General features: G+C 46.1%; 2 protein-coding genes across 2 annotated transcripts in view; both read right to left on the reverse strand.

The window, feature by feature from the left end:
• Window positions 1-14860, reverse strand: part of CAMTA1 (calmodulin binding transcription activator 1) — a 313956-nt gene extending 299096 nt beyond the window's left edge. The window contains exon 1 of the mRNA XM_042479072.1: window positions 14781-14860. The gene's annotated coding sequence lies outside the window, so the exon portion shown is untranslated. The remainder of the gene's footprint in view (window positions 1-14780) is intronic.
• Window positions 14591-20338, reverse strand: part of LOC121936644 (calmodulin-binding transcription activator 1-like) — a 31699-nt gene continuing 25951 nt past the window's right edge. The window contains exon 4 of the mRNA XM_042479075.1: window positions 14591-14864. Coding sequence (XP_042335009.1) covers window positions 14856-14864 — 9 coding nt within the window. The 3' untranslated portion in view covers window positions 14591-14855. The remainder of the gene's footprint in view (window positions 14865-20338) is intronic.

Consider the following 20338-nt stretch of genomic DNA (forward strand, 5'->3'; position numbering starts at 1 on the left):
GGCACGGTCCCTCTGACCCTCTGGCATCAAGTGCCACTGCCATGCAATGAATGCTGCTTCCATAGCATTGACTCATTTGGGGTTCTCTTGAATGCTCTGTCTTCAAAAATGACCAAGAAAACGTAATGGACCAGGTAGCGAACAGGTAACACAGCAGGAAAATGCACAGCACCATGCAAAAAGAAAGTAAAGTCAGCCTTCCATTTCCATGGATATTATTTTTATCCTCAAGATTCGAGCATCCATAGTTTGAAAATATTTTTAAAATATATGAATTCCAAAAAGCAAACCTTGATTTTTTCACATTATATTGGGGAAACCATTTTACTCTGCCACTGCATTTGATGGAACTGGAACATCCATGGATTTTGGGGTCCACAGAAGGTCCTGGGACAAATCACATTGGATCCCAAGGGCCCACTGTATTTCCGCAGCCAAGTGTCAGAAGCCACAAAAAAGGCTTGACCCAGTTTGGATGCAGCATCATCTCAAGGGCAGAAAAATGGACACACAATAGCCTTCAACAGACCCCAGACCCAAAATAATAAGGAACAGCTAAAGGTGACCCCGATACATGGCACTAGGTGAGACAGGGTGGAAGATACCTGCAACAGGGATGGACATCCGAAGAAGTCCTATCCACTGGTGAAGGGGCAAAATAAGCCATATTTCTCTCTCTCTTGAGTTCTTCAGGCAATGTATTCAATGCTGGAAGTCTGGTTTTCTTTTAAAATTGACCTGGGTGGCCACTGGAGAATTGTAATACACTTGCAGCCAGTTTTATAGCATGTGTCATCTGCAAGGATGCTGTTTCTTTTTCCTTCCTACGGCACGAAAACTCTATATGGGTCAGGAACCACCGAGTCTTTCCAATAACGGCTAAACCATTTCAAGGACCATTGGAAGAAGGAAGGGGGGAAAAGGGGAGCTTGCAATAATATTAGTAGCACTTTTATAAAAGTAGGCAAAAAAGATGAAGTTTCCCCAAAGTGAGGTTGTTTTGTTTTGTTCTTGTTTTTAAATAAAGTTTCCTCCATCATCGAGAGGGAAAGCAAACAAGGGCAAAGAAAGTCACTTCTGACTTCTGCAATTTCAGTTGGGCCATTTAAATTGTGCCTGCAGGGTAATCCCAGCAGGTTGGGGATCTGCATGTTCTTCAACAGCCTCTGCAGTCGGGGAGGAAGACCTTCATCACTCGGCACAAGATAACAAGCGCAGATTTAGACATGGAGGCCGCGGGAGGCAGATTGCGAGGGATTCGATGGGGAGGAATGAGTGGCCGTATCCATAAAACATGCAGCCGGGGTAAGAGACTTGCATCCCCCCCTCCAGATGCTGGGTGAATCCAAATCCTTGCATCCTTTATCCTTGGCTGTGCTGGCTAGTGCTGATGGGAACTGCAATCTGAACATCCAGTGGAATAATGAAACTATAGAAACCATCTAGAAAAAGGGCTCCCAAACGTTTTGATTTGCGGAGCCCTTATTTCTATAGCAGAGCCTACCCTATGTCTTACAAGTTAATGGTTTTTAGGACTATATATAAAAATATATTCTTATTCTTTAATTTCATTCTATTTTTATTTCTTTCGTCTTTCTGGAGCGGCTGCAGAGCACCTGGGAAGTGCATGCGGAGACCTAAGGGCTCCTCAGACCTAGAACCCCCGATCTAGAAAATGAGCATGCAGCAAAATTATTGGAAAGTAACCGTAACGTAAGGTACCCCATCTCTCAAGCAAAGGAGATCACTAATGAGTTTAATATGTTTTTACATTACTGTTAAGTAAGTATTCACAGCTGCCAGGCTTTCCTGGTTAGTCTTTTTTGTCACTCAGTTTAGAGGCCTTCTGTGTGTAAAGGCACATTGCCCTATGTGTGCCTTTGGGGAGTTGCAGTCCAACTGCATCTGGAGAGCCATACATGCACCACCTCCAACAACTGGTTGTTAAGAGTCAAAACGCAGTCAACCTCTGTTTAAAGACCACTTTCCAAGACAATTTATTCCACTGTCAAACAGTTCTTACAGTAAAGATGTCCTTCTTAATGTTTAAGTGGAATCTGTTTTCTTGCAGTTTCGATCCATCAGTGTTCTAGTCTCTGGAGCAGCTGGAAACAAGCTGGCTCCATCTTTTCTGCATGGTATCCCTTCAGATAGTTAAAGATGGCTCTTTCGTATCATCTCTCCATCTTCTCTCTTCCATCTCGGTCTCCCTCAATCGTTCCTCAAAAGGATTGATGGTTTCCAAAGCTTTGATCATCCTGATCTCCCTTTTCTGGACACAAAAGATGGACTGGATGAAGTTTGAAAAACTATTGATTGAGAAGACCGATCGCTTATGGACAAATCAAAAAGGGCCACGTCTCCGTTTTTGCTCTCTGGTGGTTTTGCCCCATCTTGCAATAATGCCGCTAAATTGCCAAAAAAATACAGAGCTACAAAAGCTGAGCCACTTGTTAAAATTATAGGAAGTGTGTAAATGCAAGCTGTCATTTCTGTTAAAAACAGTAACCCTGCCTGGAACGTATTATATGGTGTGACACTTTAAAAACAGCTAGTCCAGCGATAACACATTTCCATTCAAAGGAAGTAGGAGAATCGGCTTTGGGTTCTTTTTCCCCTCTCCCTTCCTCTAATAATTTTTCTCATGGATTAAACTCAGGTTCAGCTGCAACCAAAAGCAAGTTAAACATTCCCTTTCTATTAAAATATCTAAATCAGAAGATTAAAAACCTGCTTTGCATTTATTTTATTTTATTTTATTTTACAGAAAGGAACAGTCAAATCAGCAAAGCGACCGCTTCGTTTCGTATTTAATGCCGGCATTTTCTGATGTTGAGAGGTAATCAATTTGGGAAAGGGAGGGGAATTCTTTAAACTTCTCAAAAGGTGGGGAGGGAGGAAAACCCACACATTTAAACAAAGCTTTTAATTATAATATCTCTCAAAGAACAGCTTCCAAAGCTGTGTCTCCTGCCAAGCCTAATAGGCTCTCCTTAAAAGGCTGTTCTTGCCCTAGATTTCCTAGTCAAGAATTTTTGTACACCGAAATTCACGCTCTAATACATTGCCTGCCCATTTTAGATGATGTCTTTTTTAATTCATAAGGGATTTCGATAGGTAAAAAGTTTAACAGCAGCTTAATATTCCGCCTTATAAATCATACATGGAGGGTATAATCAGATCTGTGTTGAAACAAGGAAGAACGATGTATCATGGTTAAAGCATCAGGAGCAGGAAGAAGGGAGCACCTTCTCCTTCTTTACATCAAATGCAGGCCTTAAACACAGTTAACAGCAAGAGTAACCAGGACTGAAGTTGGATATGAAACCATGCTTTCATGTTGTTGCTGTTGTTGTTGTCATCGTTGGGTGCCTTCCAGTTGTTTCCAACTCATGGCAACCCTAAGGCGAACCTGGAGTTTTCTTGGCAAGATTTGTTCAGAGTTGGTTTGCCATTGCCATCCTCTGAGGCTGAGAGTGTGACTTCTTGCCCAAGTTCACCACATGGGTTTAAATGGCTGAGCCAGGACTCAAACTCGAGTGTCAAGAGTCAGAGTCCAATGCTCAAACCACTGCATCATGCTGTCTCTCAGTCTAGTTTAAGACTATGCCATAAAAACAGTGGGTCCCAACCAGATGTATTGAAGTGTGCCGATTTTTGTGTGTCCACAAAAGGTCCTCCGAACTGTTACTCCTGGTTGCAGTTCACTTTGCTTCACGGAAGCCCCTTTCCGTTTCTGCTTACAAAAGGAGTGCGCCAACCCCTTTCTGCAGCAGCAGAAACCGAGGCATTTAACGGATGCCTGAAAAGTTTATAATTATCAAATTATTAAATATTAAAACTGTTTGTGAATAATAGCGGTGCAATTATTTATACACCCATAACGTCTCGCAGCTCGCAAGGAAGCCTCACGGAACGGAGAGTTCAATAGATGTGATCTATACTTCATCCTCAGCTTTTCAGATCATTTTTAAATTGAAGCTGAATAAATCTCAGGCCTAAATTATTGATTGCGCTTCAGATTGGGCAGCCATTTATCTGTGCCTTGACACAAGAGAGAGTCCCAGAAATGCAGGCGCATCAATTGATTTGCACCATGCATTATAATAATAATACTTAGCATTTGTATAGCCGGCTTCGTCTTCAAAGACAGTCACACACATCAATTAATGACTTTTAAGAGCCGGCACTTCTGCTGGAATGGAGCCCGTTTTGCAGCAATTTATTCCTCCCACAGAAGTTTCTAGTTCTCATCAATACAGGATAATATATGCAAGCCATTTCCCTTTAGCCCTGGACACACAAGCATAAAACGCTGCCTATATCGGAGCAAAGAAAGGAAAGGATAGGGGAGAAAACAGACCGGGTCTGTCTGCTCTGAGCAACAGCAGATCGGACCCATTCTCTGCATCTGCACTGAGAAACACTCCAGTTTGACACCCCTTTGGCTGCCATGGCTCAGTGATCTAGGGGCTTGTAGTTTGCTGTGGCACCAGATCTGGAACCTATTGAGTCAAAGGCTGGCCTGCTTTCCTCTGCTCTGGAAGGCTGCTGCATCCATTTACCAACCAGGAAGCTCATCCTATAGTTGTGATACCTGTCCGTTTTCAGGCTTTTGCCTGGAAAAGGAAACCATGTGTTTTGTGCAAAGACCTTTTGCCCAAACAGGAGAAATGGGGAGGAAGCCCTCATTTTTGCAGGGGAAATCCCACAGGTATTAACAAACCTTGGATGCAGTGGACAACTGGCATCCTTACTCTTGGTCCTCTATTCTTGGCAGCTTTCTTCAGAGGGGCTTTGCCTTTGCCACTGACATCCTCTGAGGCCAAGAGAGATCTCCGTGGCCGAGCCAGGATTTGAACCCTTGGCTCCAGAGTCCAATGCTCAAACCACTCCTAGGCCTAGAAACCTGCATTTCTGAACAGGAATTTCCCACAGACCCTGCAGCCAGGGCCCCATATTTTGTGGTCTCCCTTTCCAAATAAAAACGCACCTGGTTGTGTTGCTTTTTTGCCTCTGTTATTCAATGGTGCAAGTTCCTGGCCGTGAGGAAGGCGCAGGCTGACAACATTCTCCTTTTTCCTCCAGGTAATTCTCTGGGGAGGATAGGAGCCGCATTGCTTTGCCAGCCTCTGGTTCCAGAGGACGGCTATGACTCAAGTGTGAAACTCCATTTTAAAAAAGCCTCCCCAGTGTGGGCACAAACCCTCTTTTCTCCCTCCATGCTCCCTGACACCTCACAATACTTTTAAGTCTTCATTAGGAAAGAAATCCCCGCAATAAGGCTATGGCCATTTCAATTCTGCATTTGCTTCCATGTTATTGCTGTTGCTGTTTTTAAGAAAGGAATGTTCTGTCCCTTCCTCCCCATCAGATAAGGAGAATTGTGGGAGGAGGAGGAAATCGCCCTCATGAGCCAGCTTTATTTATGTTTTGGAACTGTTTTATTGGATTTCTGCTTATATGTATATATTAAAAGGCCTCCAGACACAGGAGCAGCCCATTCAGAAGCAAGGCAAGCTGAAATAGGATGCAGCTCCTTCGGCCCATTTTGGCTCCATGCAAAGGGGAGTTTTGTCTCCCTGGTCAGGAGATTGGGGGGGGGGGGGGTGCCATGTAATGGCCTGCCAGATGATCTCTAGGGACCCTTTGACCCCAGATCCTGGCAGTCCTTGCTTTCTTTGGAGACCCAAGTTGTACTTGGGGCATGGGAGACCTTCACAACCAAGATACTCAGGTTGGGAGGTTTAGCCCCCCCGTTGTTGCTCTTAAACAACACACAGAGGGAATGTCTTCAACCCAGGGCATGAAGAATGAGAAAATGCCATGCGCTCAGGCACACCCATGGCAGTGGCCTTACTGTGTGCCTGCCTGCCTTCATTACTTCCTATCTATCTATCTATCTATCTATCTACACACACACACACACACACACACACACACACACACAGTTGGCCCTCCACATTTGCAGCTTTGGTTAATGTGTTCTCTCTAGGTCCTCCTCTGTTGCCAGCTGCTGCCAAAAGTCACACTGAGATTCCTAGAGAGAAGACGTTTCTAGGCATTTGGAGGTCCTCCAGTGCAATTCTATGGTCAAAGTCCAGCAGATCTTGGCCAGAGTTGAAATGGAGGACCAAGAGCTTCCTAGAGAGGTGTTCTCTCAGGTTCAAGAAGAAGAAGAAGTGTTAGTTTATTTGCATTTTTCCACCTTCACGGGGGTCTTATGCCCCTAACCCCAGCAAATCCCAGGCTCTGCTGTGTGTGTGTGTGTGTGTGTGTGTGCGCGCGCGCGCACGCGCACGCACGTGTATATCCATATATGAGAAATGACACCACAGTTCATCCACAAATTTCCGTCACATGCTGCCAAAGCCGCCAGAGTCAATGGGACAGTCAATTGCGCAATCAATTCAGTTCCTTTTACTCCCACATCAATAGCCAATGCCACATCCACAATAATCAATACTGCACGAAAGTCAATTTCAATACATTTCAGGTTCATTTCTATATATACATTGATTATCAATCAAGAATGAGCATGAGATTTTGTGACGGATGGGTAAACGGGAATGATGTTTAAAGAAAATTACCGTTTAATTAATTTCACCTTCTGGAAGTCCATTTTAGAGATGTGCAGCTAATTAATATGCATTATAGCCCATCCACCACCTTTTTTTAAATGCCCAAGGCATAGGCCTGGCCCTGAGGGGAAACCTGAGGTGTTCGGAAGGGACAGCGGACTCAAACACAGCTGGCTGGGGAAAGAGTTACATAAGAGTAACCATAGAATATGTATGTAACCATTACTTTGCTGTGAGATGTATAGGGATAAGCAGGATTCTTGGGCATTGGTCCCATTCATGCCCTCTCCGTCTGGATTCCTCCATTTGCTTTTGGCCGAATCTGAGTTGCAAAGGCATCTTGCAGCAGCTTTGGAACAAACCAGAAGAGAGAAGCTGGCTGCTTTTGTGGACTCCAGCCCACTTCCAGAGATGCTACTCAGATGCTCAAGCCTATGAAAGCTCAGGCTTCCATCCCCATTTCCCCATCCCACACTTCTGAGGAAGCCGGTGCATATCTACAACAGCCCATGCGTCCAACTTCTTCCTTTCAGCGAGTCCCAACGGTGCGCCAAGGTGCCTTTGCGCACTGGTTTTCCAGACCTACATAGCCACATCTTTGAATTCTGTACCTGAGTGAGGCTCACCTTGCTGCACAGAACTGTCTAGTTCCACCTTACCTGTTGGCCAAGTGCCCACCAAAGTCCATAAAGCGCATGAGAGCCATTGGCTGCTTGCGTGGCTGCGTCTTCCTTTGCCAGGCTGACGATCAGCCCAGGAATGAGAGAGGCAATGGTGGCTTGTCTTAAGCCGGGGCCTTCCTTCCCTAGTTCAAAAGGACCGCCTTTCCCTCAGGAGGGTGAGGGGAGAGCCTGTTCCTGGCCTGTGCTGCCCCTTTGGAAAGGGTTTCTGCCTTGCCTTCCCAGTGTTCAAGGAGGCTCCTTTCCTTTCCCTCAGAAGCGCAAGGAGGGGGCTTTCCCACCAAAACCAAAGGCTTCAGCTTCCTCCTCCTCTCCTCCCTCCATTCTCCCCTCAGACTGAAGGGACCAGAGAGGGCCAGCAAAAGCACTTAGCCTCCCCTAGTTTTGGAGGTTTCAGTCACTCCCTGAGGGGAATTTGGCCCAAAAACCTATTTATTGCCCTTTTTAAACAAAGAAGAGGCCAAGCTGGAACCAAAGAAGGCATGGCAGCCATTTTGATTCAGGGAGCAAGGGAGCAGCAAGGCAAAAGAGGACAGGCCTGCTGCTTCTGCTAACCCAATGTGTCTTTATGAAAACAAGGGGGAAAGTAACTGTAACTATAGTTATTCCTCAGAAGAGGAATGTGGCCTGAAAAACCAGAAGCCTCCGGCCCTAGACTGGCTCCTGGCAAAATGTGGCTCTGGGCTGCGTGTGCCACAGCTCTCTCTCTGCTCATTTTGTAATGGTTCTCTGAAAACCTGCTCCGAGGGAAAGGGCTGTTCATTTGGCCCGTTTTAGTACCACGTTCGTGGAGAAAATTGTTCCTAGCCCCCCTTCCCCTCCTCTAATGCCGACACTGGAGGCGAAGGGCTCAGAGCTGATTAGCCAAATGAATCTTTTCCGTGTAGCATTTTCAACCCTGGAGCTATTGTGGCACACAGGAACGACCGCGCCGTTGCTGCCCGAGACACCAGCCAAGGCGTTCCACACTCTCCTCCCAATTTCGCCACGGTCCCCAGAGCAAGGTCCACTTGTTACGACTTCCAAACGCAGACTAAACTGGTTAGCTTCCCAATGGAGAGCAGAACCTCTGCTGCGCCACTTGCAGCGGAGGCAACCAGGTTTGTGTTTGGATGAAGAACAGTCAGGAGAATGTGAGAAACACAACAAACAGCACATGCAATAGCTGCGCTAAGGCTTCCAGATGGGAGAGAAGGACCAAACATTCAGCCAGCGAAGGCCTGGCCACCTCCACTTCACTGCATACAGAACCAGAGGCACCGAGGCTGCAAATAGGCAACCTGAGGATTTGCCAACTGAAGGGGAAAAGAAACTTGGTGCCCTCTTTTTTGCCCCTTTCGGTGATGAAAACTTGCTCAGAGAGATAAAAAAGCAAACAAAACCAGAAGTTCAACTTCCCCTCCATCTTCATTTTAATAGTTGATGTTTGTAAACTTTTAATATTGGACAAAGTGGTGAAGCAGGAGAAGTTACTTAGATGGGAATTAATTCCTTTTTTTAAACCATCTTTCCAGACTTTGCAAAAAGTATGCTTATCGCTTTACATTAGTACAAATATTCCAATAATAATAATAATAATAATAATAATAATAATAATAATAATAATGTCTATATACAGCTTTGGATGTGTCTGAATGCAGTTGGTCCTCCGCATTTGTGGCTTTGACTCTTGCGGATTATTTGTGGATTTGACTAATATGTTTTCTCTAGGAATCTCGAGGTCCTCCGGCGCAACGCTGCCAGACGCTGACCATAGAGTTGTGCTGGAGAGCCTAGACGTTCTTAAAGAAAACACTTCTCTAGGCATCTGCAGGTCCTCCAGTGTGACTCTATGGTCAATTTCTGGGAAATGTTGCACTGGAAGAACTGGAAGTAAATAAATAATAAATAATAAAAATTTGGTTTATATCCCGCTTTTTGTTTCCACAATCAAAGCGGCGTACAACCTTTAAAAAATACAATACAGTGGTGCCCCGGGTTACGAAAATAATTCGTTCCGCCGCCGCTTTCGTAACCCGAAAGGCTTCGTAAGCCGAAAAAGCCATAGGCGCTAATGGGGAAAAGCCGCGATTTGGTGTGAAATAGCGCCGAAAAGCACCAAAAAAATTTTCGTAACCCGAAAAAACATTCGTAACCCGGAACAGTTTTTTTCAATAGATTTTTTTCGTAACCCGGAAATTTCGTAAGGCGGCGCATTCATATCCCGGGGTACCACTGTATATACAATTTCCACTGCCCCCCCCTTAAAAAGGATTAAACAATTCTATCCATTAAAATTACAGACAATAAAATCTAAAAACAATAATACAATAATAGAATAACGGTGTGCAATGTCTTTGCTTATATATGTCTGTGGGGGATCTTTACGTGGCCGGATTCTATTCCAGGAAGGCCTGCCGGAAGAGATCCGTCTTGACAGCTTTCTTGAAGCTCTCTAGCTTAGCAATCTGACGGATCTCATCCGGCCAGCCATTCCATAAAGTGGGAGCGATTGCGGAAAAAGTCCTCTGGGAGGTCATTGTCAATCTGGTCTTTGTGGACTGCAACAAATTCCTCCCAGAGATCTGAGGCTGCAGGGCGGATTGTATGGAAGGAGGCGATCCCTTAAGTAGGTTGGGCCCAAGCCATGGCGGGCTTTAAAGGTAATGACCACCTTGGACTGCGCCCAGAAACTAATAGGCATTCCTAGAGATTCCTAGAGAGGGGTTCTCTTGGGTAAATAGAATAGTGGGGTGGTTTTTTTTTCCGTTTGTGGTTTCTTCACATTCAGAGGGGTCCTTCACTCCAACCCCAGAGAATGTGGAGGGAATGCTGTATAGTATTTCAACCAAATATACAAAATCCACTAATGTTGTTTAGGGCATTGGAAAATTTTCCAGTTCTCCTTCCCCGCCGATAGAAAACTCACCTCGCTGCACTCACTATAAATATCAACCATGTCAAATCCAAGGTCTGTGCTTCCATCAGAGGATGTTGACTGTGATGCCTGCGTTTCTCAAGGGCTTCTCAAGCTGTCTGATGTGGCAAACCAGGAGGTTTTTCGCCTCTTGTGCCAGACACCAGTGCCATATTAATGCCACTATGTCCTGGAAACTCACAGCTGAACTCATGCACCAGCGTTGGTCCAGAGACTCTGAGTAGTACAGTTGGGCCTACAGGGTTTCTGCTTGAAATGTTCCAATATCTCCCCCAAACTTCCAAAGATATCTAGGGGCGTGTGGTGGGGGCAGGTTGGGATATCATGTATTTCTGTGCTTTGCGTTATTTATTCCGTATTCCTTCCCACCCAATTATTTCAAGCAGGATGGATGAGACTTAGAGACAATCCGCTTAATTTTACAAGCAAGCGCTTAATGTTGCTGTGTTAACAGCAATGCAAAAGAAAGAAAAATGCTTTTAAAAGGTTCCATTTAAAACCCTTAACCGCCGTTCCGTACAATGCCTTTGGAGGAAAGAGGAGAGGGGGCATCTGAGTCACATTGAACCAGATCCTTTCACTGAGCAAAAGACTACAATAGATAGCAATTTATTAGCCTGGGTTGAGCTGCTACTTCTTGCCTTTCTTTTTGTTGACCTCTTCAGGAACCAGACATTCTCTGTTGCCAGATGCCAGAGGGAACCAACAAGAAATTCCTTAATGTGTCTGAGAACATGGAAACCAGGTAAATCAGCATCTGGAAAAAGGGCAGGGACAATATGAGCCAGCAAAGAGCCTTTCAAAACCTTGGGTTTTGTGCAGAGGTTAACCGACAATGCTCAGTCTTTGAGGGAGGGACGTTCATATAACAAAGCAACTGTTCCTTTAAAAAAGCCAGAGTCAAGCAGGAACCATCCCTCCCTGTTGCTTTTAAAGTGCTGCCTTTCCCTGCCAAGAGGCTATAAATAGCAAAGGGATTCCTTCTTTGGAACTCTGGTTTCGGGAGCAAATGCTCCTTATTGCATTTACAAACAAAACAGCCCCTTTAAACCTCTAACATTTGTTAAGCTCACTCTGGACTTAAGGGAGGCATGAACAGTCCTTTGGCTGTCATGCCATATGGCTTGTTTCAGAAAAAAGAAATACTTCCAGCAAATCTGATTCTCGGGCATTGTTTTAAAAAAAGGTATTTGCTTCCATTTTTAGTAAAGCAATTGCCTGCTGCAGGAAGGATAACATCTCTTTCTGCAAGTGTGCGTGTGTGTCTCATGGACTGTGCAGCAGGTCTGCAGTTTCCCAGCTCCATGCCCCCAGGACTTAACCTTCTGCCGTCTGCTCAGAGAGTCTCCTTGACTTCCAACAAGGATGACAAACCATCGCAGGTGTGTTCTGTATCACAGTGCAACACAATCTCCTCAGGCAGGCAAGCGGGAGGTGGGGGGCCCTTCCAGGTGCCGCTGTACAGCAACTCCGGTCGCCTCCTCACCAGCTGGGGATGCTGGGAGCTGCAGTCCAACAACGTCCCGAGGACCAAGCATGCCATTGCGCACTTCACTGGGGTCCACCTGCAAAATGCTTCAAGGGCTCACCTGAGGATTCCTGTCTCTGGCGCAGCTTTAGCACAGCTGCTAACCAATTTTTTTTAAAGAAAGAAAATATATTGGATCTCTATTTGGAAGGTGACTAGAATTCAGCCATGGTTCTGAAAGCCAAGATTTGGTACTCAGTTTGGGACTGTTCCCAGGATTCGCCCAAATGTTTGTGCAATTCTTGACCCCTTGACTGCTATCTGCACCAGGCCTGCTCTGTATTTTAGGGGACCTGGGTTAGTCCATCTCTCCTAGCTTTTCTTACCTAGCTCTGAGGATCACCTCATTGATGGCAGATGGGGAAAGGGTCCAGGAGAGGTGAGAAATGAAGCAAGAGGTGTAGGGGAGCCAAGATCCATCTGTACAACTGTTGCCGGATCCCGCTGTTTTCAACAGAACCTGCAATTCTCTCCCTCCCTTTCCTCCTACATCTACTATGCATCCTAAAAATGCTCAGAGACCAAACAAAAACCCAACCCATGGTGGGTTTTTGAGGCCACAGAGAGCTGCAATAGGCAGGAGTGAAGAAGAAAATCCCACTTTCTGTAGTACAGCCACTGGATCTTGGCCTGTCTGCTCCCATCCTTTTCCAGCACCATTTCTTCCAAAGCCCAGCTGAACTTCTTTGTGTTGGCAAAGCAAAGTAACCTGCCCTGTTGGCCAAGTGAAGGAGAGGGGTGACTCTCCTACAAGCCTTCAAGACCTTCCCTTCCCTACCCAAACCATCCTTTGTGGCAGTAAGAAGAAAGAGACGTTTCGCCGTCAAGAGGACCTAAACCTATTTCAGTGTTCTGCAGCAAGCTTCAGCTGTGTGCAATTAAAACTTCAGCATTAAATGTTAGAGAATAAAATAATGAGGCACTTAAAAAATAATCTGTGCTCCAGTGGGCTATGCTCAGCACAGATTTCATCAGATAATTCGCAGGACAAAAATAGATTTCCCAGCAAAGTCACAGCCGCCGTCCTACGTGGACCGACTGCTCCAGGAGTCAAACACCTTCTCTGTCACTCTCTCCTCAGATGACGCCGGCTCCGGGCATCAATTATCCTGAGACGATGAGGACGGAGCGCAGCCGTGTCAGGGTGCCACGGTATTTATAAAACCCTACACCCTCTCGCTTAACAGGAGACTCCACTAAAATGGATGGGATTGAGAAGCCTGGTCTAACTTCTTAAAGCTCTTCGTTTCACCTCTCCATTAACTACCTCTGTCTCAGAGAGTCTGTGAGCTCACTTCCTTTCCAATTTAATACCTTATCTTCTCCCCTAAAGTCCTCCTGCCATGTGTGTCAACAAGAAGGCGGCTGCCCCATATTCCTTTCCTATTAGCAGATGGATGTGACGGATAAACTGTTTGGAGGGGACACTTGATTACCTTTACTCTGGCACAGAAGCACTGTGCCTCTGACTCTCAGAGCAATCTGTCCCGATCATTTAATATATGATTGCCCGAGGATATGTAAACCTACGGCTCCATCTCTTAATAGTGACTAACACAACACAACATGTGGCTCAGAAAGGGATGAAGAGTACTTGGAGGATCACCTCTCCCTATATACACCTGACATGAATGAGGTCTGCTGGAGGGGTCCTTCCTTGTGTTGGGGGCCATACCTTCTGGGGGAACATGGGAGAGGGTCTTCTCCACTGTGGCACCCTGGTTACGGAATACCTTCCGAGCAGCACCTTACACCAGTATCATTCAGGGGTCAAGCAAAAGCCACAGCTTCTCATTACAACCTTTGGTTTTATACAATTTAAAAATGTTCAAACTGCCTTGTTTTAACTACTTGAACTGTTTGATATGGTCTTGGTATGTTTAGATTATATCCCCCTCATTTTATAAGATCAGGCGAACTTACCATCTCACGCTGCCCTGAGAGCACAGGAAACCGGGTGGGAAATAAGTATTTTAAAACGTAAGATACGACTCTGGAGGTGCAATTGCCTTCCCATCGGCCAGTTCCCAGGCTCTTCCCTGCAGCCACCCTCCTTTCCTATCCAGCCCCAAGCCACCCACTGAGTTTCCAACCAAGGAAAGGGGGCTCAGTCCACAGACACACACCCATCACCTCACCTGGCAAGGTGGGCACTGAGCTGCCGGTTATCTTCAAAGAAAATGTTCATTTTTAAAAAGCAAATGTAGAAAGGATGTGTTTTCACAGAAAGGCAATGTCTTGAGTGTTTCTTAACACTGGTGTTGGGAGAAGGGGCTGTCTATGGATGGATGGATGGATGTGTGCATGGAGGGAACTGGTAAGGCAATGTGAATAGGAGGTGCTGGTAGTCAGAGGGAATGGGACGCTTGGTGGCACGCTAAAGCAAAGGGATTTGCTGCAATAGGTCTAAGGGACTCCAAAGACAGTCACAACAACAAGCAAAGTCTTGGTATCATAATCAGTCAAAGGCTTCCCAGTTGGGACGACAATTGCAGAGTCTTCTAACTAACTGTCTGTAAGAAAACACAAAAGGGTACAGGGGGAATAAAGGGGAACGAAAAAGACCCCGTCCTTGAACACCATGTCTTTTGTTTTCAAATTAATCTCACCGAAAAGAGGTACTGAAGTGTACTACATTAGACATACATTGCTTGGAAATATATATATATATATATATATATATATATATATATATATTCTTTTTTATATATCATGAACTCATTTAAAAACATGACTTGGGCAAGAAAAAAGTTTTAAGAACACATGAGCTTCAAACTTGCACTCTTCAAAGATGTTAGTTTCTAAGTGCTCTGAACAAATGGCTAGAAAAAAACAACATAACATAATAGATAAGAACATGCACACTGTTAAACATCAAAAGAAAAACAATGAGGGCGGCATATTTATTTAAAGAAAAACAAATGAAATTTTAATACAGAAAATGAGGCTAACAATTTACAAAGTACTTATACTTAGGGAGGTCAAAAAATGTTACAGTCTGAGAAGGTGAAATGTTATAAGCTTGCATACCAAAACTCAAAAAATGAAAATTAAATTAAAAATGAAATGGTTACCAAGATAATGCAGGTCAAGGGATCAAAGGTGAAGGGTCACACATTATTAAAAAGAAATCCAAAATGGCGGCTGCATCAAGATCTCTGCAAAACAAAGGAGCTACAGTAAGTAAAAAAGCTAATGACCTTAAACATATTCACATTTACTGCAAACGAATCTTAACATAAAGATATTGGTTAGCAGATATCAGCATTTAGAGCCACCTTTCCCAGGTCGGCATGAAAATATATCTCTGCTATTTATGGGGGAAGGACAGGTAGGCATGTTAAACTTTGTTCAGCAAATAATAAAAGTAATTCCCATTGCAAACAGTTGGTTTTGTAACTAAAATCCAGAAACAGAATACCAAACAAGACAACCAGTACATGGTGCAAGGCCTGGTTTCTAAAACATTAAATGAAACTATATGCTTTAATCACAATGACTAATAAAATATGATTTTAAAAAACCCTTTTACTCAGCTGTAGCCTGGCACCTCTGCTACAGCTTTGTCTTTTAAAATACAGTCGGCCCTTCTCATACACGGATTTGCCATCCGCGGATTTGCGCATCCGCGGATGGCAAACCGGGAAGTTGTCTCCAATGGCAGTGCGCGTGTACGTGCCGCCATTGGGGACAACTTCCTTCTCCTCCCCTCACTTCCCTCCTCACTTCCCTCCCTCTTACTTACGTTTCGGGCCTGGGAGGCCTCTGGCGCAGCTGCTTGGCCTCTTCGCCATCGCCGCCGCCACCGCAGGAAAATTCGGGTGGTGGTGGCGACAGCCAAGCCTCAGCCTCCTCGCCGCCACTGCGGAAGGGCCTGATGGCGGTGTTGGAGGCCAAGAGGCCTCCAGCGCTGGCACCCGGCTTTCTCCATGCCTCCGCGGAAAGGCTGGATACCAGTGTTGGAGGCCAAGAGGCCCAAGCACCGACATCCGGCCCTTCCATGGCAGCGGTGAGGAGGCCGAGTGGCAGTGCGGGAGGCCCTGAAGGCCTTTGGTGCTGCTGTGCTCTGCCTCCTCGCCGTCACTGCAGGAAAGGCCCGGTGATGGCGGTGGCGATGAGGAGGCGGAGCACAGTTGCGCCAGAGGCCTTCAAGGCCTCCTGCACCGTCATTCTCACCACCGTGGAAGGGCCAGGTGTTGGTGCAGGGGGCCCTTCTGCGGAGGCGGAGGCACTGCCACTCGGCCTCCTCACTGCCGTTGTGGAAGGGCCGGGTGTCGGTGCTGGGGGCCTCTTGGCCTCCAATACCGCCATCGGGCCCTGCCATGGCAGCGGTGAGGAGGCAGAGGCTTGGCCTCCGCCGCCCGACTTTTCCTGCGGTGGTGACAGCGGCGCCGAGGAGGTAAGAGGGAGGGAAGTAAGAGGGAGGGAAGGGAGGGAGGCAGGGAGGAGGGAAGCAAGGGAGGGAAGGGAGGAGGAGAGGGGAGGCCAAGTACTTTTGTTGCCAATGGCGGCGCGCATGAACGCACGCCGCCATTGGAAACAAATGGGACTTGAGTATATGCAGATTTTGGTATACGTGGGGGGTCCGGAACAGATCCCCCGTGTATACCAAGGGCCCACTGTAAATGACTAAAGAGTCCCAGTTAAGCCACTCTATTTAAATCAACAAGTCCCTTGAACCGCTGCTCTTGATTTAGCAAATGCTATAAATACAGACAAACACATTAAAAATTAGTGCTTACATATAAGTCTAACTTATCAACAGAAGGCTCTTTTAAAATGTGGCAAGTCCTGAAAAATAATCAAGGGTATGTCTCCTTACATATCTCACAGGAATACCCAACTCAAGCAGAAATGAACAGTGTTACAGTCTTTGATGTGTTTTATCTCCCACAAAACCCCGGTTGTAAAGAGCTTCGTTTATGAGGCCGGGAGAGAATCCAGAGTTCAGCTCACCTAATATGGCCAATAAACGCTATATGAGGCTTACGCCAGGCGCCACCAAAAATGTGTCTTACAAAACCCTGAACGAAATTTGAAATGCCCAGATGTGTAAGTGCTAAGAAACCATCCTACAGGCCTCAACCTGTTTTTCCAGGCATGCATCAGACTCTCCAAGACATTTCCCACCAATCCTACTATTTAATTGTCTTCAAGCTTTCCTGAGAAAGTTAACTGCCTTTTGCATATCTGCCCTATGGATAATGCAAGACAACCGGGAGAAGAAAGTGACAGGGTCAGGACAAGCCAAGGCCAGCCGTTCTCAGCAGTGAGCAAAGGACTCCTAAACCATCTCAGCCAGCTTGTTCTTCTCCCCATTTGGAGCTTGAGTCCTTCCAAGTTTCCAAGCAAAGCCTCACAAACAGAGGGAGAGACAGCAAACAGCCGGAGGAGCACCTGAAGTCCACCCCAAGCCCAAAAACGCAAGAGAGTGAAGAACTTCTTGTTGGGCCACCAAAACCTCTGCAGCCCAGCTGCGGAGACAGATGCCCTTCAACAGATCTTCATGTCTGGCATTCCTATGGACATTCCCACCCACAGACTGCTCTATAGGCCTGTCCCTGGGCTTTCTGCTCCACTAAATGCATCTGAGGAAGGAGGCTTGGGCTCTTTCCTCTGGCAGCCCCCCTAAAAATGGTGACAGGAGGTGAAGTCACTGAAGAGGAAAACAGCAACCTTGGGGTAATACATGGTGCTGGGGTGCCCTGGGTGGGCATTTTGGCGTGTTTTCACAGTTGCAAGGACTCTCTTTGTGGTTTGGGGAGTGGGGAATGGGGGTTTCAGAGGCTGCATGCAGCCCCTGGCCACCCTGTGCCCATGCCATCTCTATGCTGTCTCCATGGTGCTGGCATCTGGCAACACAGCTAGTGTATTTGGGCTTGTTCTTGGGGATAATGGGCAACCCTCTTCCCTCAAGTCTCCCTCGCTGTGCTCGCAAGCAGCTGAAACCAAGTGGGCTAATGCCAGAATAAGGGGTGAGAAAAAGACCCTGCGGCCAACACTGTATACAAACAAGAGTGGAGTCAGGCCAATCCTCCCCTTATACTAGGTTTTATTAAAATCACTTGCAGTTTCCAGCATCGGAAACCAAACCTGTCATTTTTTTTAGGACTGCCTCTCTCCAAAAAGAAAAAGAGACAAGAGAGAGTGAGGAAAGAGGGGCGAGAGGGGGTCCCCGCACCCCCTCCCCGCACGCAAAGCCTCCGGAAGAGGAACCCAAGCCTTCTATCATGTCACTTCTCTCTGCATTCTCATCTCATATTGCATCTGTCACAGGTACGACTCACTGCTGGAAGGCACGCAAGCCATTTTGAACGTTACAGAAAGAATCAATATCCCATCTCCCTGTCAGTATGAGGCCTCCTTCAGAGGCACGGCTGCCTCCACTGTTCTAGTCTTAAAAGGGGGGAGGCGAGCATCAGAGAAACCAGACAAGCCTTATAAGCAAGGCTGACTGATTCTTATCTGTCTATCTATCTATCTATCTATGGATGGCTGGGGGAGCAGGGAAAGAAGCGTGGCACAAGCTGCTCTGTCTTCCCTTGGCAATGTTCCCCCACTAACCCAAACCCAGTTCAAGCCCAAAACGTAAATTCTGTGGCAAAACATTAAGAAAAGGGCTCAATTAGCCACAGGCTGAAGGCAGCGAGTAGCTCTGAATGCAAGAGGTATCCCAGAACTGAGCTACCCAGAAGCAATTCATTTCAGTTGCTTTCCAGCAATAGATTGCTTCTATCTAATCCCATCAGAATCCTTGGCAAAGAGGCAAAAGCCCAGACCTTAAAATGGCCACTCTGTGTACCTGAAGACCAGCTAGGTTTAAAGACTTTAAAGGATTTTGAACTGTAAATCTAAGTTTTAAAAAAAAAGATATACAAGCTACATTGACAACACCTTATAACTAAATCCAGAAAGCTAGCAAAAATGGCACCCGGCATTAAATTAACAGCTCAGTTGGTTGAAATGTGGCGCCGGAGGAGAGTTCAGCCAAAAAGACAAGCAAATGGATCCAAGAGCCTCAACCCTTCCTGGAAGCCAAGATGGCTAAACTGACGGTGTCATACTTTGGACATACCAAGAGAAGACATGACTCCCTGGAAAAGACAATAATGCTTGGCAAAATAGCAGTGGAGAAAGAGAAAGGCAGCTTGCCAGATGGATCGACTCCTATCCTGGAAGCCACAGTTGCCCTAAACTTGCAAGACCTGAGTAGGTCTCTCATTCATGGGGTTGCCATGAGTTGAAGTCAACTTTGGAGCAACCAACAACATCATCCAAGTATACCTGGAGCCCTTTCCTCCTGCAAAATTTCAGCCCTATGATTCCATGTGAACTGCCATGGCTGCATCCTACAGAAACCTGGGACATGTAGTTTGATGAGGGATCAGAGCTGTCTCACAAGGCGTTCTAAGTATCTCATGTAACTATGAATCCCAGGATTTGATAGAATGGAACCAAGGCAGTTAAAGTGGTGTCACAGTACCATGAACATGGACTGAGCAAGGACTCCTGGGTGACATAGGTTATCCTGATCTATTTCAATATGGGATTTTAGGTCCTGCCCCACACCCAGCCCCAAGGAGAGAAAAACTGGTCCCTGCCCTTGGTTTCATGGAAATTTCACATCTATATCCAGCCTCACAATCCTTGCTTTCCCACAAGCCATCAAATGAATGGTACAAATGAACCCTGGCCTAGGGAGTATGAGCACTTAAAATCAATGGCTAGTCCCACTAGAGCAGACACTTGGAATCAATGGGACTTACATGAGCTCAGAGCCACAGACTCGGAGAGGATCCCCAGGGCCATTTGTCCAACCCCAGGCCATTCACGCAACGAGTCTAAGTTTTGCTGGGAATAAGCATTAGATCCAGCCCTGAATGTTGGGTTCCCAGGGGATTTACATCTGAATGCTCCACAGCACCGTGCATGATCCCACCCTTTGTGCAAGGCACAAACATGCTCAGAGTGTGCCAGCAGAAGGGCTGGCAATGCTAGAGCCATTTGTTCAGTCTTCTCTAAGTGGTTCCTCTGCTTACCTGCGGGGCAGAAAGAGCAATTAACTACTGCTGCCTCCCCAACACGCAGCCCCTGGAAATCAGCATTCAAGGAAATGTTCTGCAATATGTACTGCAGGCTCCTGGTATTTTACACAGGGTTTTACTATTTTCCAAAGTCAATTTAAACGTAATTCTGCAAGAGGCTAGAAGAAAAGCAGCGGATGAACTGACTCACTTATCAAATGAATTGAGAATGAAGAATATTACATTTCCTAAGTTGCTGAAATGCTGCCTCTTCAATCTTGCCTTCTGTGCTTCCAAGGGGGACAATCTCACACAGAAAACAAAAGCAACAAGAGAAGTGGCGAGAAGGAAAATAGACCGGCAGCAGAGGAAGAAGGGGCCCATCAAAGAAAAAGACTCTGGAATTGATTTCTGCAAAGAAAAGCCAAGCATTCTAAATATAACCCAAATATAGAACGCTGTATAGAAAGCAAATCACTCCTGCCAGAAAGCTGGGGGAGGTGGGGGGAATGCTTGTTTACAGCCGCCTCCTGTAAGTGGCATCCAGAGAAATCCTAACACTGACAGAATGGCCACAAACCAGACAGTGGCACATACGCAACACACAA

Source organism: Sceloporus undulatus, chromosome 7, assembly GCF_019175285.1.
Source record: "Sceloporus undulatus isolate JIND9_A2432 ecotype Alabama chromosome 7, SceUnd_v1.1, whole genome shotgun sequence".
Classification (NCBI taxonomy): Eukaryota; Metazoa; Chordata; class Lepidosauria; order Squamata; family Phrynosomatidae; genus Sceloporus; species Sceloporus undulatus.